The 13,652-nt window shown below is 53.8% G+C and overlaps 1 protein-coding gene across 11 annotated transcripts in view; it reads right to left on the reverse strand.

The window, feature by feature from the left end:
* Positions 1-13,652, reverse strand: part of PALD1 (phosphatase domain containing paladin 1) — a 110,409-nt gene that overhangs the window by 32,133 nt on the left and 64,624 nt on the right. For all 11 annotated transcript variants that reach the window (XM_028826536.2, XM_015147454.3, XM_015147453.3 and 8 more), the window contains exons 2-10: positions 10,799-11,012; positions 8,008-8,110; positions 7,267-7,446; positions 5,891-6,055; positions 4,573-4,733; positions 4,270-4,345; positions 3,352-3,503; positions 2,899-2,998; positions 2,576-2,680 (exon numbers count right to left, since the gene is read on the reverse strand). In XM_028826536.2, coding sequence (XP_028682369.2) covers positions 2,576-2,680; positions 2,899-2,998; positions 3,352-3,503; positions 4,270-4,345; positions 4,573-4,733; positions 5,891-6,055; positions 7,267-7,446; positions 8,008-8,110; positions 10,799-10,983 — 1,227 coding nt within the window. In that variant the 5' untranslated portion in view covers positions 10,984-11,012. The remainder of the gene's footprint in view (positions 1-2,575; positions 2,681-2,898; positions 2,999-3,351; positions 3,504-4,269; positions 4,346-4,572; positions 4,734-5,890; positions 6,056-7,266; positions 7,447-8,007; positions 8,111-10,798; positions 11,013-13,652) is intronic.

The following is a 13,652-nucleotide window of genomic DNA, read 5'->3' on the forward strand; positions in this document are numbered from 1 at the left end:
CAACATGGCAAAACCCCATCTCTATAAAAAATACAAAAATCAGCCAGGCATGGTGGCACATGCCTGTAGTCCCAGGCACTCATGAGGCTGAGGTGGGAGAATCGTTTGAACCTGGGAGGTTGAGTCACCAGTGAGCTATGATCTCACCGTTGCACTCCAGCCCAGATGACAAAGCGAGACCCTGTCTCAAAAAAACAAATGAAAAAAAAAAAAAAAGAAGAACTGGGGTCTCTCCACAAGAAATACAAAGACCCTCACAGCAGTGCTCCGGGGAGCCATCCTAATTACTCCTAATTTACAGAGGGAACCGGAGATTCAGAGAAATGAGGTGACTTCCTGAAAGTCACACAGCTGACAGCAAACAGAGCTAGATTCCCCGTCTCCTGACTCCGGCCCAGCTTCCTCCGCATGGTGGGTTGTCTGAGAGAACCCCAAGGGCCCTCGGATCTCCAGGTTCTCCTGCTGGGTCAATAAATACCCTTTGGAAGGCAAGTGAGATTCAGAGAGGCCCTAAGAAGGGCCACGCCCTTTGGTGAAATTTAATCCCATCTTTGGGAATCTCCACCAGGGGTCGGCAAACTTTTTCCACAAAGGGCCAGACGGTAAATACTCTAGACTTTCAGGCTTCAGGGTCCCTGATGCAGCTACTGAACTCTGCCATCCTAGCATAAGAGCAGTCGTGGGCCAGTACAGAAGAGAACAGCAAGACTGTGTTCCAGTAACACATTTACAAAGACAGGCGGCAGGCTGGATTTGGTCTAAGAGCCATAGTTTGCTGATGCCTAATCTAGACTAAGGGGAGAAAGAATCCTAAATACACAACAGCCTTCATTTTCATGAAGCTGCTCAACAAAGAAGTATTTACACTGATGGGGAACTGGAGCAACTCAATTGTCCAAGAAGAGGGGGACTGTTTAGTAAATCACAGCAGGGGTGACATTCCAGGGACTCTGGCAGGCTCTAAGTACTGTATGGGATTTTTTTTTGGTTTGGGTTTTTTTGTTTTGTTTTGTTTTGTTTTTTGAGACAGGGTCTTGCTCTGTTGCTCAGCCTAGAGTGCAGCGGCGCGATCATAGCCCACTGCACCTCGATCTCCTGGGCTCACGGGATCCTCCTGCCTCAGCCTCCGTGATAGCTGGTACTACTGGGCAAACACCAGCTCCCTGGTAGTTGGTACTATGGGTGCCACCACACCCAGCTAATTTCTGTATTTTTTGTGGAGACAGTATTTCACCATGTTGGCCAGTCTGTTCTCGAACTCCTGACTTCAAGTGATCCATCTGCCTCAGCCTCCCAAAGTGCTGGGATTACAGGTGTGAGCCACTGTCCTTGGCCTTTAAAAAATATTTTTAAAAAGAAAAAGATCCAGTGTTTTGAGAGGCCAAGGCGGGAGGATTGCTTGAGGCCAGGAGTTGAAGACCAGCCTGGGCAACATAGCAAGACCCCATCTATAAAAAAGTAAGGTGTGGTGACATGCACCTGTAGTACCAGGTACTCAGAAGGTTGAGGTAGAGGAATCCCTTGAGCCTAGGAGTTTGAGGTTGCAGTGAGCTATGACTGCACCACTGTGCTCCAGCCTGGGCGACAGAGTGAGACCCTATTGAAGGAGAAAGCAGACCCTATTGAAGGAGGAGGAGAAAAAAAGAAGAAAGGAGAAGAAGGAGGAGGAGAAGAAGGGAGGGAGGAGAGAGGGAGAAGGGAGAAGAGAAGAAGGAGGAGGGGGAGAAAAAAAGGAGAAGTAAGGGTAAGGAGGAGGAGGAAGAAAAGGCAAGGAAGAGGGAGGGAAGAGAAGAAGAAGGAGGAGGAGGAGGAAGAGGAGGAGAAAGAGGGAGAAGGAGAAAGAGGAAGAAGGAGAAGGAAGGAGGAAGGAAGAGAAGGAAGGAGGAAGGAAGAGGAGGAGGAAGGAGGAAGAGGAGGAGGAAGGAGGAAGAGGAGGAGGAAGGAGGAGGGAGAAGGAAGAGGGGGGAGAAGGAAGAAGGAAGAGAAGGGGGAGAAGGGGGAGGAGGAGGAGGGGGAGGAGGAGGAAGAGAAGGAAGAAGGAGGAGGAGGAAGAGAAGAAACAAGAAAGCAGCAGCAGCAGCCACCTCTGTGGCTTTTAGATTCTTTCCATGCGCTGTATGATACAAACACTATCAAGCCCACCTCCTTTCGCTAGGGCATGGGTACAGGGTCTGCTGAGACATCCTAGAGCCATAAGTCTTTCAGAAGCAGCCAGCTGGACCAAACCCCAGTCTTCCCAAAGAAACACCAGGAGTTTTACTAGTGGGAGGCCATGAGTGGCCTGGGGAGTATCTGAGTCCAGGGGCCCCTGCAGCCCTGGCCAGCAGCCCCTTCCTCCGTCCTGTTTATTCTGCAGCTGAAGGGACCTGGTCAGGGAAAGTAAACTTCCCCTCTTCCTTGTCCTTCCTGCAGGCCCAGCCGCCCTATCTCCCCTTCCTCTGAAAACTGCTCTTCTCATGGGAGATGCAGCAGCCAGAAAAAGTCAGTCTGAAAGAAGCCAGTCAACATGCCTAATGAAATCAGGCCGCGGGGCTCACAGGGAAGCAGGGTGCTCGCACATCCTTCCATGCCTCACCTGGGCTGGGCTCTCCAGTCGGATACCTTCTAACTTCTTCTGGTTTTCCAAGACCACTTCTTTCAGGTCATGCAACTCGGCACAGGCAGTGATGGCTCTGTCCACCTGGTGCCAGGGACCAGGGCAAGGAAGAGGGAGGTGAGGGGGGCGGTGGGGAGCAGGGTCAAGGCAGAATGGCAGGAGAAAAGAGAAAAGAAAGGGAAAGAAAAAGATTGGCAGAGAGGTGGGGGAGGGTATCAGGGAGGAAGAGAGCCCCGACCAGTGAGAGGAGTGACCGTCCCCTCCACCACCTCTGCCCCAGCCCCTTGCCATCCCTAGCTCACCTCCTCCACCATCCTCCTTCCCTGGGACACCATGCGGAGAAAGCTCTGGATCAGCTGGAACTGCTCCATGGGCAGGGGCTTGGCCTGTGTGGGGGCAGCCCTGTCGAGGCAGGGGTCAGTACATTAGCAGGGCTCTTCCAAAGGTCTCACACAGCCACCTGCCTGCTGTCTCCGCTCATATGGCCGCTGGGGGACACCAGACTACAAGTTCCTTCTGAATCACGTTGTGGGAAGCAGGGGACAGTTCCCCAACTAGGGAAACTGAGGCCCAGAAAGGTCAGGTGACTTTCTCCAGCTCTCCCAGCAAGTCTTACGGCAAACCAGGAAATGAACCCCAGATGCCAAATGTCCATCTCTGGCTCTGGGCTCCTAGACATGTCCCCACATTGTGGGGCAGCCTGTCCCCTCCTCGGCCCCACAGCCCTTCAGGACGCTGGGCCCTGGGCCACTCACTCTGGCTGGGAGGTGATCCCACTGCGGCGAAGCAGGATGAGGGTGCCCAGCACCATGCCCAGGTTGGTCCTGCCCACGCCCATCTGGCAGCTGAAGACGAGGGCTGGGGGAGGCCCGTGGGCATCACAGAGCTGCAGCAGGCTGGGGGTCTCCTGAGAAAGACCATGAGGATCAGGCCCCAGTGAGGCCAGGAAGTCCTGGGCTGAGGCCTGAGCAGCGGAAAGCATGCCATCAGCCCACCCTGCCCCACCGTCTGCAACAAAGTGGGCTCCAGTAGGTGTCCCGGCCTCATCTGCCAAAGCCACAGCCTCATCAGCTCCGCCTGCTCCCTCCCCAGGCCTTGGAGGAGCTCAAAGAACTGGAAGTGAGAGCAACTCCGAGGGCATCAGGCCAGTATTAACACCTCCTGCAAGATGCCAGTGGAATAAGATAACGTCCTGAAGGGGGCTGGACAGAAACTCTGCCAGGACTCAGGAAATGTCAGTTGAAGAGTCTATAGGGCAAGAGTTGTTAGCTCCGCTAAAGAAATGAGGAACTGAGATCTAGAGCGGTGAGGCGATTAGTCTGGGGCCACACAGCAAGTTGGCAGCCCAGCCACGGCCAGCAGCTAGTCCAGTGGTCAGTGATGGGCTCTGTCATAAGAGACTGCACAAGCACACACCTATACACAGGTGCACACACCTATACACAGGTACACACACACAGACACACACAGACAGGAACACACAGATACAGACACTTAGACATGTACACACACTCCCCAGAGACACACACCAAGGCGCTGACACACACAGACATATACACGGAGACAGACACCACCATACATCCACCCTGATGTGCTCACACACACACCACAGAACGAGGGCACCTCTGTGGGGACAACTCTCAAGACTCCTCCCCCGTGCCCGCCCCACTTACCCGGAGAACACTGACAAAGGCGTCCAACTGGGCCTCCAGGGGACTCCCTTGCTCGGGCAGAGGCAGGCGGTGGTACCTGCCAGGTGAGGGAGAGCGGCCTATGGGGCAGGCACCCACTCTGGGAATCCCCCTCACTCCCTATTCCCAGGCACTGTTTGGAAACGGGCCCCACTGTGGGAGACATGGGTGGGGGGCACTCGGCCCAACCTGCAGATGGTGAAACTGAGGCTGCAGCTGGGGAGCAGGACCTGCAGCACCCATGGCCGGCACGTGGGGCCAGGGCTGAGGGCGGCCCCGTGGTACCTGTAGGTGGGCTGCAGGAAGAGGGGTCGCTTGTACACCTCCTCTGTCACATGCACGTCGTCCTCACCACGGATGGCCACAGCGTGGGGCTCCCCCTGCAGGTCCTCGATGTTGTGGTACACATGGTATGTGTTCTCACTCAGCTGGGCAAAGTCGTGGATCTAGAGGGAGGTGTGGGGGTCAGAGGGCCATGCCTGAACTTCAGGTCCCTCCGAGTGTCCTGGCTGAGAGCTCTGGAGTAACCAGGCCATGCAGAGGCCACAGGCAGGCTTCTGCTCGCGCCCCCCGCCCCGAGGGAACTGCATGGCCAGAGGTGCTCTCTATGCCCTTCCTGGGAGTTCTGAAGGAATCGGGGTGCCCACAGTGGCCAGGCAGGAGGGCTCTGCCCAGTGGGTGCAGGAATTCACAAAGCCACCAGTGCCAGGATGGGGGAGGTGTGGTCAGCTGAGAGCTGGAGCTGAGGGGACACAGGAGGCCTGGAGGGGATGGGAGAGGGAGAGAGCTGGGTGCCGGCACAGCCTTGGTTCCTGCCATGAAATTTCTGGGGGCACCGGGACCCCACACTCTATTTACACACCTTTGCAGTGTGTCAGCTGTCTCAGAAGCCTCCACAATTATGGAAAACCAGGAGGACAGAGGATCTTGAAACAGGCCCACAGACCCACCGAGGGAATTGACTCAGAGCCTCGGGGCTCTCAAAGAGTTGAACTGCAGCCTTGGTCCTTCTGGTCTAGTGCTCTTTTCACTCGCCCAGAACCCCCATCCCCTTTTTTTTTTCAGATAGTTTCACTCTACAGCCCAGGTTGGAGTGTAGTAGTGTGATCTCAGAGCTCACTGCAACCTCCACCTACCGGGTTCAAGCAATTCTCCTGCCTCAGCCTCCTGAGTAGTTGGGATTACAGGCATGTGCCACCACGCCCAGCTAATTTTTTGTATTTTTAGTAGAGATGGGGTTTCACCATGTTGGTCAGGCTGGTCTTGAACTCCTGACCTCAGGTGATCTGCCCTTCTTGGCCTCCCAAAGTGCTGGAATTACAGGCATGAGCCAATGCACCCGGCCCACCAGAATCCTTTCTAAATAAAGACGTTGAGCATCAAGGAGAAAAGCAGGGTGGGAAAGGGGCAGAGGCAGAGAGCTAGAATAGGAAGTCCTTCCTCTGGCTGCCTGTAAGCCAGCCTTGCAGCCAGCCACTCACCCAAGCAGGGCACAACAGTGGGGGAACATGGGCCAGTAAGAGCAGGTGGCCTGGCCCCAGAAAGAGCATCTGCAAAGCTGGGCTGTGGGCTGGGGTCTCCCACACACCGCACTGGTCCTCACCTCTTTGCGGATGGCCAGCTCCAGGCTCTCTACCCGGACCCCAGGTCCAAGGCCCTGGAGGTTCTCATGAAGGTTCTGCTTGTCTCGAGGTGTGTAGGACACGAAGTCCTCATCTGCACGCAGGAACAGCACAGGTTCCTCCCGCAAACAGAAGATGACACACTCCTGCCAGGAGCCCCACGGGGAAGGAAGCCATCACCATGATCCCGCACAGACAACCGCACAGACACCCACACCACTGGCACACCACAGGGCCTCTGCCCAGGCTGTTCCTTCCTCTTTAAGGGCCCTGCACCCCACGCCATCCCTGCAACCTGAATTCTACCCAAGAAGCAAAGCTCAGTCCAAATGCCACCTCATCATGACCCTCCCGGTCAGCAGTGACCCCTCCCTCCTGTCAGGGCCAAGAGTCCTTCATCTGAATCTCCTGGCATTAATTCCTGCTTTGTATTATCAATGAGTGCATCTTTTCCCCCTTGATGGACCACAAGTTCCTCGTAAGCAAAATCATGTCCTGGTCATTTACATGTACCCATAATTCCTAGCACGATGTCCTGGATAAATCAGGTGCTTGATGAATATCAGCTGAAGAAAAGAATGCCCCATGACCATGCAATCATTCATTCACTGAGCACCATACAGGCAGAGGGAAATGTGTGGGCAGACGGTCCCCTTGAGGAACTTATCATCAAGATAGGAAGATGGGACCTGTGCACAGCCCACACCCCCAACCCATTCTGTCTCACTCAAAGCCTTTCCACCTTAACCCCAGGGTCAATTCAGATGCAGCTGCACCCAAGAAACCTACAATCGCAGCAGAGCCTCAGCCTGTGTCCTAGGGACACGCAAAACCCTGCTTTGACATCCGGCAGGTAAGAACAGTCCTTGAAAGCAGGCACTTGGGAGTTCAGCTGCCCGGGTTTGAGTCTTGGGGTACCACTCATGAGCTGTGTGACCTGGAGCAAGTCACTGAGCCTCTCTGGGCCTGTTTCCTCCTCTGCAAAATGGGAGACAAACTGCCACTCCATCACAGGACTAACGTCAGGACGTAAGTGTTAGCGGTGATCACCATTCAGCAAGCTGTCAAATTATGAGCTGGCTCCTCCTGTCACCCGGTCATGCCCCCTACTTCCCCCGAAACTCCCAAGTAGGGTCTATGAAGGCTTCTGACCTTGTGCCCCGCCATCCACTCAGGACATGCAATCAATATCTACCAGAATTTCCCAACCAGACCAACCGCAGTGACCGTCCTGGCAGGCGGGGCCTGGTCCAGGCCACCACCCTACCTCCCCAGCATGCAGCAGGCCCCTCCAGCGCCTCTAAAGCTGCCCCTCTGAGGTGGGGCCTGGCTTCTGCCTGGGAAGTGACATGCTTACCCTATGTCCGTCCTTCTGGAGTTTCTGGAGGACCCGCCTGAACCCTGAGAGGCTGGGCTGTCCCATGCCGAACACAGCGAGTCCACCCTGCACCTGCCGGAAGTTGGGGGCCCCACAGCTTCCCACGGTGCCCAGCATGTCCATCTTCTCAGTGACATCTCGCACCAAAAAGTAGCGACCCTGGCAGGGGAGAGCCACAGGAAGGTCACTCAGATGGCTCAGGGGTATTTTCTGCAGATGGAGCTCTGTTCTGGGCTCCAGGGGACAGGGAGGGGGGAAATAGGGGCAAGAAGAACATGATCCTGCCCTCAAGTTGCCTGCAGTTCATGGAAAACATAGACACAATATATAACTCTCTGTGATCTGGGGAAGGGTGTCATAAAGTGCAGGAAAAGGAAAGACAACTCCTCCAGAGGGGACATCAGAGAGGGCTTCCTTCATGTGGGAGGTGACGTCTGAGCCAGGCCTGGAGGAAAGAGCAGGGAGACGCTCTCCAGGGGCAAAGCTGGCTCTAGGGTAGGAGGTCCCCTGAAAGGGGCTTTTGTAGGAAGGCTGAGCTGGGAAACCAGGAATCAACCAGAGGACCACAGTGTTAGCTCCATCCTAGGGCCCTGCCAGTTCTGAAGATGGGCAGAGAGATGGGGAAAATGGGGGAGAGCCAGAGGGAGGTGAGGGAGGGAACTCATGAGAGATAGGGGTGGGAGGTGGCGGGTGGGCTGGCATGGTAACGCCTGAGCTCACCTGCACCAGGTAGTGCTCAGGGGTAGCGTCCGAGAGCCGGCCCAGCGTGTAATGAGCCTTGAGCAGCTCGTCATGGATCTGGAACTCCTCCTTGCAGTTGTACCTGTGGGGGGCAGAATGGAAACTAAGTCAAGGAACCTCCATGGTCAAGGCCAGCTCCACCCTCACAGAGCCCACGGCAGGGAAACCTCTGTGGCTACGATTTGTGGCAGAGACTGCCTACTGTCCCTCAACATCCACTCTTCCCTTCTTCCTCAACAAGAGAGCCCCAGGGCTGTGACTGGGGACTGAGCCACCCAGCTGAAGACTACATTTCCCAGCCTCCCTTGCAACTCATTGTGGTCACATGATTGAGTTCTGGCCAATGAGATGTGACGAAAAGTGTACAAATTCCAAGCCATTCCCAAAAAGAAGAGGTGCCTTCTATTTTGTCTTCTCCCCTTCTTCCTGGCTAAAATCCAGAAGTGATGGCAGAGGTAGAACATCTTAGATCATAAGAGAAAGCCACATGTTGAGGATGTTGGAGCAATGAGGGAGAAGGGGCCTGATCACGGAGCAGCCATCCCAGCCTGGACATCCTCCTGGACTTGCATGTAACAGATGAGCTTCTGTCCTGAGGAAGGCATCCTATCTGGGTTACTTTGACAGCGGCCTAGCCTGTACCCGGAAGAAGACAACATAACTGGATGGTCCCTCCATCAGATTGTGTCGGAGGGACAATCCCTACGCTGCTAACTCCACACACAGCGAGGTGGTTTAGAATGCAGGATTGGGGCGTGAAGCCCAACTCCACCCACCACTTGGTAACTCTATAGCTTTGGACAAGGAGCTCAGTTTCCAGGAATTCCTACTCCCAAGACTGTCCTGAGAATTAAATGTGCTAATGATTGTAAGTGCTTAGCCCAGTGCCTGGGGGCACAGAAAGCTTTTATTAATATAATTGTAGTTCTACCTCCACACAGGGCTATTTCAAACAAAACCCACAGATAAAAATCAAGATTTCTGCAGATGCTAAACCAGGCAAAAGTCCCAACCACTCAAGCAAGATTTACTGTGCCCTCAAGACACAACAGCTCCCTTGCTGATGATAACAATGAATATGACAGGGCCTCCCAGAGTTCATGATCTGATGGTAGGTCCTCTTGACAAAAGAAGTGCCTTTTGGAAAGGCAGGAGGTGGAATGGGTGGGGCAGAGGAGCACTAGAAGAGGCCTGGGTTCCCACTCCAGCTCTGCCTCCTTGTACCACGTGACCCATGGGGAGCAAGTCTCTCTACCTCCCTGAAACCCAGTTTTCACATCTGAGCTAAAATGCATTAGATCAGGGGTTGCCATTCCTTTTCTGGAAAGGGCCACACAGTAAATACTTGAAGATTTGTGGGCCATACAGTGCCTGTTGCAACTACTCAATTCTGCCATTGAGGTCCTAAGCATCCACAAATATTGTGTAAGTGAAAGGAAGTGTCAACATTCCAATAAAACTTCATTTGAAAAAAATGGGCCACACTGGGCCTGCAGGATGTAGTTTGCTGACCCCTCTACTGGATGATCTCTAGAGGTCCCTTCCACTTCAAACATTCTACACCCCCAAAAAGGGCTGCATTCATGGCTGGCTCCAGGCCCTAAGCACAGCGCCGTGTACAGGATTTTTACGGCTGGTCAGCAACTCTTCTGAGACACACCACTTGGTTAAATATTCTGAATGTCATCTCTGCTTATGTTAATAAGGAAACTGAAGCCCAGAGAGGGAAAGGGACTTTGCAAGGGCAGAGCCAGGCCTGGGGCACGAGTCTCCATGCTACCTTCAGGCCCCAAACCACTTTTGTCATCTGTCAGTACAGAGACTACATATCAAGTCTCTTTTATATGACATTCCTTTTCCTCTCCTTATCAGAAGGCCAAGAATTGATTATGATGACAGTTTTCCTGGCAGGCCCCAGAGCTGGCAGGCAGGGTTTATCATTCCCACCCTCAGGTTTCCTTACACAGAAGGTCCCATCTGCTAAGTCTCTGCCAAACTTTGATGTGCGTAACACATTTAATTCCTAGCTAGTCATCTCCTGCTTCCTGCTTCCTGGAAGACCCAGAGGAGGGAAGCACAGTGGGCAGAGGTGTGGAAAGTACGAGGCTTCCCAACGTACCAGGAGATGGATCCAATGTCCCCTTCATCTTCCTGTCCTCCCCAGCACAGCTGTCCAGCACCCACCCCTTCCTCCAAGCCCCACAGGGCAGACAGGGTTTCAGGGCCCACCTCATGACCTTCTTCCTCTGGACGCACGCAGTATGTCCAGATCTCAGAACACCAGAACACGCTGCCAGAACAAGCCCTGATGGGCATCATTAGGATAGCCGACTAGCAGCTTCCAGCTCCTTCAGCCCAAGGCCCTTCAACAGCCTGGTGTTAGCCTCAGTTTTGAGCTGTGATTATTGTCGGTGAAAAAGAAATCTCAATTTCATCCATCAATTACATAAACTTCTTTTGAAAATGTTAAGCCAAAAATTATTTTCAAAGGGGGGGGTCCCCCAGCCACGCCTCCTCCTCCGCATTCCCTCACACTGTGGATGTGGTGAGTAGCATGGGCTCAGAGACCCATAACAGAGACCCAGTTCTGCCAGGTGCATGCAGTGTGACTCCCGATGAACTGCTTCATTTCCCTGGGCCTCAGTGTCATCATCTGTGAACCTGAATCCAGCCTGCACATGTTAAGTGCCGTATGCCACTGTACTCCCAGGTAAGTCCCCCTGCCCACCATGTCTCCCAGGGACATGGGCACACTCCACCTGCCACTCACGTGATCACGACAGGGGCCACCTTGTTGGGGATGATGGACTTGGCCTTGCTGTTATGCAAGCTAGTGGTCTGGAAGGAGTGGACACTGAGGGAGTGCCGACCGTCCATCGTGCCGCTGCCCTGGAGGCCCTCAAAGGGGGTGCCTGCCGAGACAGTCTGCTGGGCTGTGCTGGCCGTTGTACCCATAGTCTGCTGGCAGCCTCAGGACCCCAGACCTGTGGAATAAGAGGGTATGCAGTGAAGGAGGGGATGGGAAAAGCCACAGCAGGAGACCTGAGCCACCTCTCGCCCTCCATCATACAGAGGGAGGCAGTTCACTCTGCAGCTGGAGACAGAGGGAGGCTTGCCACCTACACCCTGGGGCCCAGAAGATCACATGCTCACAGAGTGCCTGCTCCATGCCCAGCCCTTTACCGATGCTTTGGGGGAGTCATGGACGTAGAGACACATAAAGATGCAGTCCCCAACCCCTTTAGTTTGCACTCCTCTGGTGAAAATGAGACAGAAAGAGGTGAAACATCCACAGCAGGCCAGGGCCTAGAGTTCAAAGTGACTGTTTCAGGTGGTATAGACAAAGGCCAGACCTTCCAGGCTAGGAGAAGCAGGAAATGTCACCAAGAGAGGAGAACCAGGGGCAGATAGATGCAAAGAGGGAAGTCAGAATTGGATTTGAAGGCTTTGGATGGGAATGGATACAGGAGGACATACAGCCACGAATGTCATAAAATAAGGCCAGGGAAGTCCAGATTAGGTGAGCTCTCAGCAGATCAAGTGTTCAAAGAAAATACCAGGCCCCAAACTCAACATCAACATCAATATCTGAATTGGTGGCCGGGAGTGATGGCTCATGCCTATAATCCCAGCACTTTGGGAGGCCGAGGCAGGCAGATCACTTGAGGCCAGGAGTTTGAGACAAGGCTGGCCAACATGGTGAAACCCCATCTCTAATTTAAAAAAAAAATACAAAATTAGCCAGGCATGGTGGCACACACCTATAATCCCAGCTACTCAGGAGGCTGAGGCACGAGAATCACTTGAACCCTGGAAGTAAAGGTTTCAGTGAACAGAGATCCAGCCACTTCACTCCAGCCTAAGTGACAGAGTGAGACCCTATCTCAAAAAAAATAAAAACAAAAATAAAAAAAATCTGAATCAACATCAATATCCTCAACAGGCACAGCTCCCACCCCACTTGAAGAACGCCGGGGACCCTCGAGGATTCGGCAATCCTCCTGCAAGTCTCCTTCCTAAGGAAATACTTCAGGATGTGTGCACAAAGTGGGTACCAGGATGTTTTGTTGACTGGGGTGTTGTTTATAATCACACAACACTGGAAACAACCTGCAGCCCGCAGCAGAGGATTTGCTGAATAAATAATGAGACATCTATAGGGTAGAATGTTAAACAGCCATTAAAAAAATCATATTGGCTGACACGGAAAGACATCTAGGACACAGCAGGTTGCATAGCAAGTGAGGGCACAGCCCCACCTTAACTCATGAAAGGGCGTCAGGATGAGTCCGAGGGACAGACACCAGGATGCTAGCACGAGTTATCTGCAAGTGATGAGATTATGGACGATTTTTATTTTCTCCTTTTTGCTTATCTGTATTTTCTAATTTTTCTCCTCCAAACATTGGGTAATATGGTTAAAACCTATTTAAAGAATAAAGGAATGGCTAGGAAAGATGGCTAGGACATCTTTTAAGGGCTGGTCAAGGGATGGGGGAGTAGTGGCTCAGGAGTCCAAGAGCCAGAGCTGCAGAGGAGGGAGGGGGCTGGGAATTCCACAGGGACAGAGGGCGACAGAGAGGCGGGACAGAGGCTCAGGGAACTTTCTGGGAGCTCAGTGGCCACTGGCCCTACATAGTACTGATGGTCCAGGATTGGGGATCAGGGCAAGCTGCCCTGCCAGCCCGCCACCCCTTGACTCTGCAGAAACACAAGGACAATAAGCATCCCTAGAGCACAGCAACCTCCCCAGCTGCCCCCATCAGGCACAAGCTGCTCCACATCAATAGGGACTGTCTGCTCCCAACCATCCACACTCCCCCCGGGCCTCCCATAAGCAGCAGCATCACCTCAAGAAGTGGAAGGTAGGGTCATGGGGCCAGCATGAAGCTGGGGTCAGGTCAGTCTGAAGGCTGAGCTCACTGTCCTTTCTTCCCCAGGTCCTGAACCAGAGCTCTAGTCCCCAGGTGGGGACGCCAGGCCTCCTCTGCACCATGCACTCAGACTCCTACCCTAGAGCCACCTCCCATTCAGGGACTCTCGGAGAGAACAACTCCAGACTCATCGGCCCTCCCAGAACCTTCTCAAACAGGCACCCGTCCCTCTCCAGTCTGGAAAGATCCCTCCACCCCCACCCACGCCTGTCACCCTTGAAAACTCCCAGGAGCCTTGTGATGGCTTCGTTAACATACACACCTTGTGTTTATAAGAGCCCCATCTCCATGGTGCTCCACACCCTAATTTCTCCCTCCCCTTCTCTCTCTTTTTGGCAAGGGTGGAGGGAATGAGCCTCTATGTTTCCAAACAGAAAAACAGGCAGATCAGAGAGGGGAAGGAGCTCCACAGTGGCCCCTCACTGGCCAACAGCAGAGCGGAACCTTCTGTCCACCTCACTGGCCCTGGCAGGCCCCAACAGCCCTCATCAAACTTTCCCAGACCCCTCCCAGCAGCCTGGGCCAGAAGGACATGTGGGAACAGCCTGGAGAACAAGGGCTCAGGGCAGCTCTCCCAGGGGAGAGGATGGGCAGGACACAGAAGGGTCTGCAGAAGGCAACAGCTGGCCACAGCTTCAGGCCAAGGCCGGGCATCAGGGCCCGTCCCCACAGGGCTGGGCTCGGCCTGAC

Source organism: Macaca mulatta, chromosome 9 (assembly GCF_049350105.2).
Source record: "Macaca mulatta isolate MMU2019108-1 chromosome 9, T2T-MMU8v2.0, whole genome shotgun sequence".
NCBI classification, from domain to species: Eukaryota; Metazoa; Chordata; class Mammalia; order Primates; family Cercopithecidae; genus Macaca; species Macaca mulatta.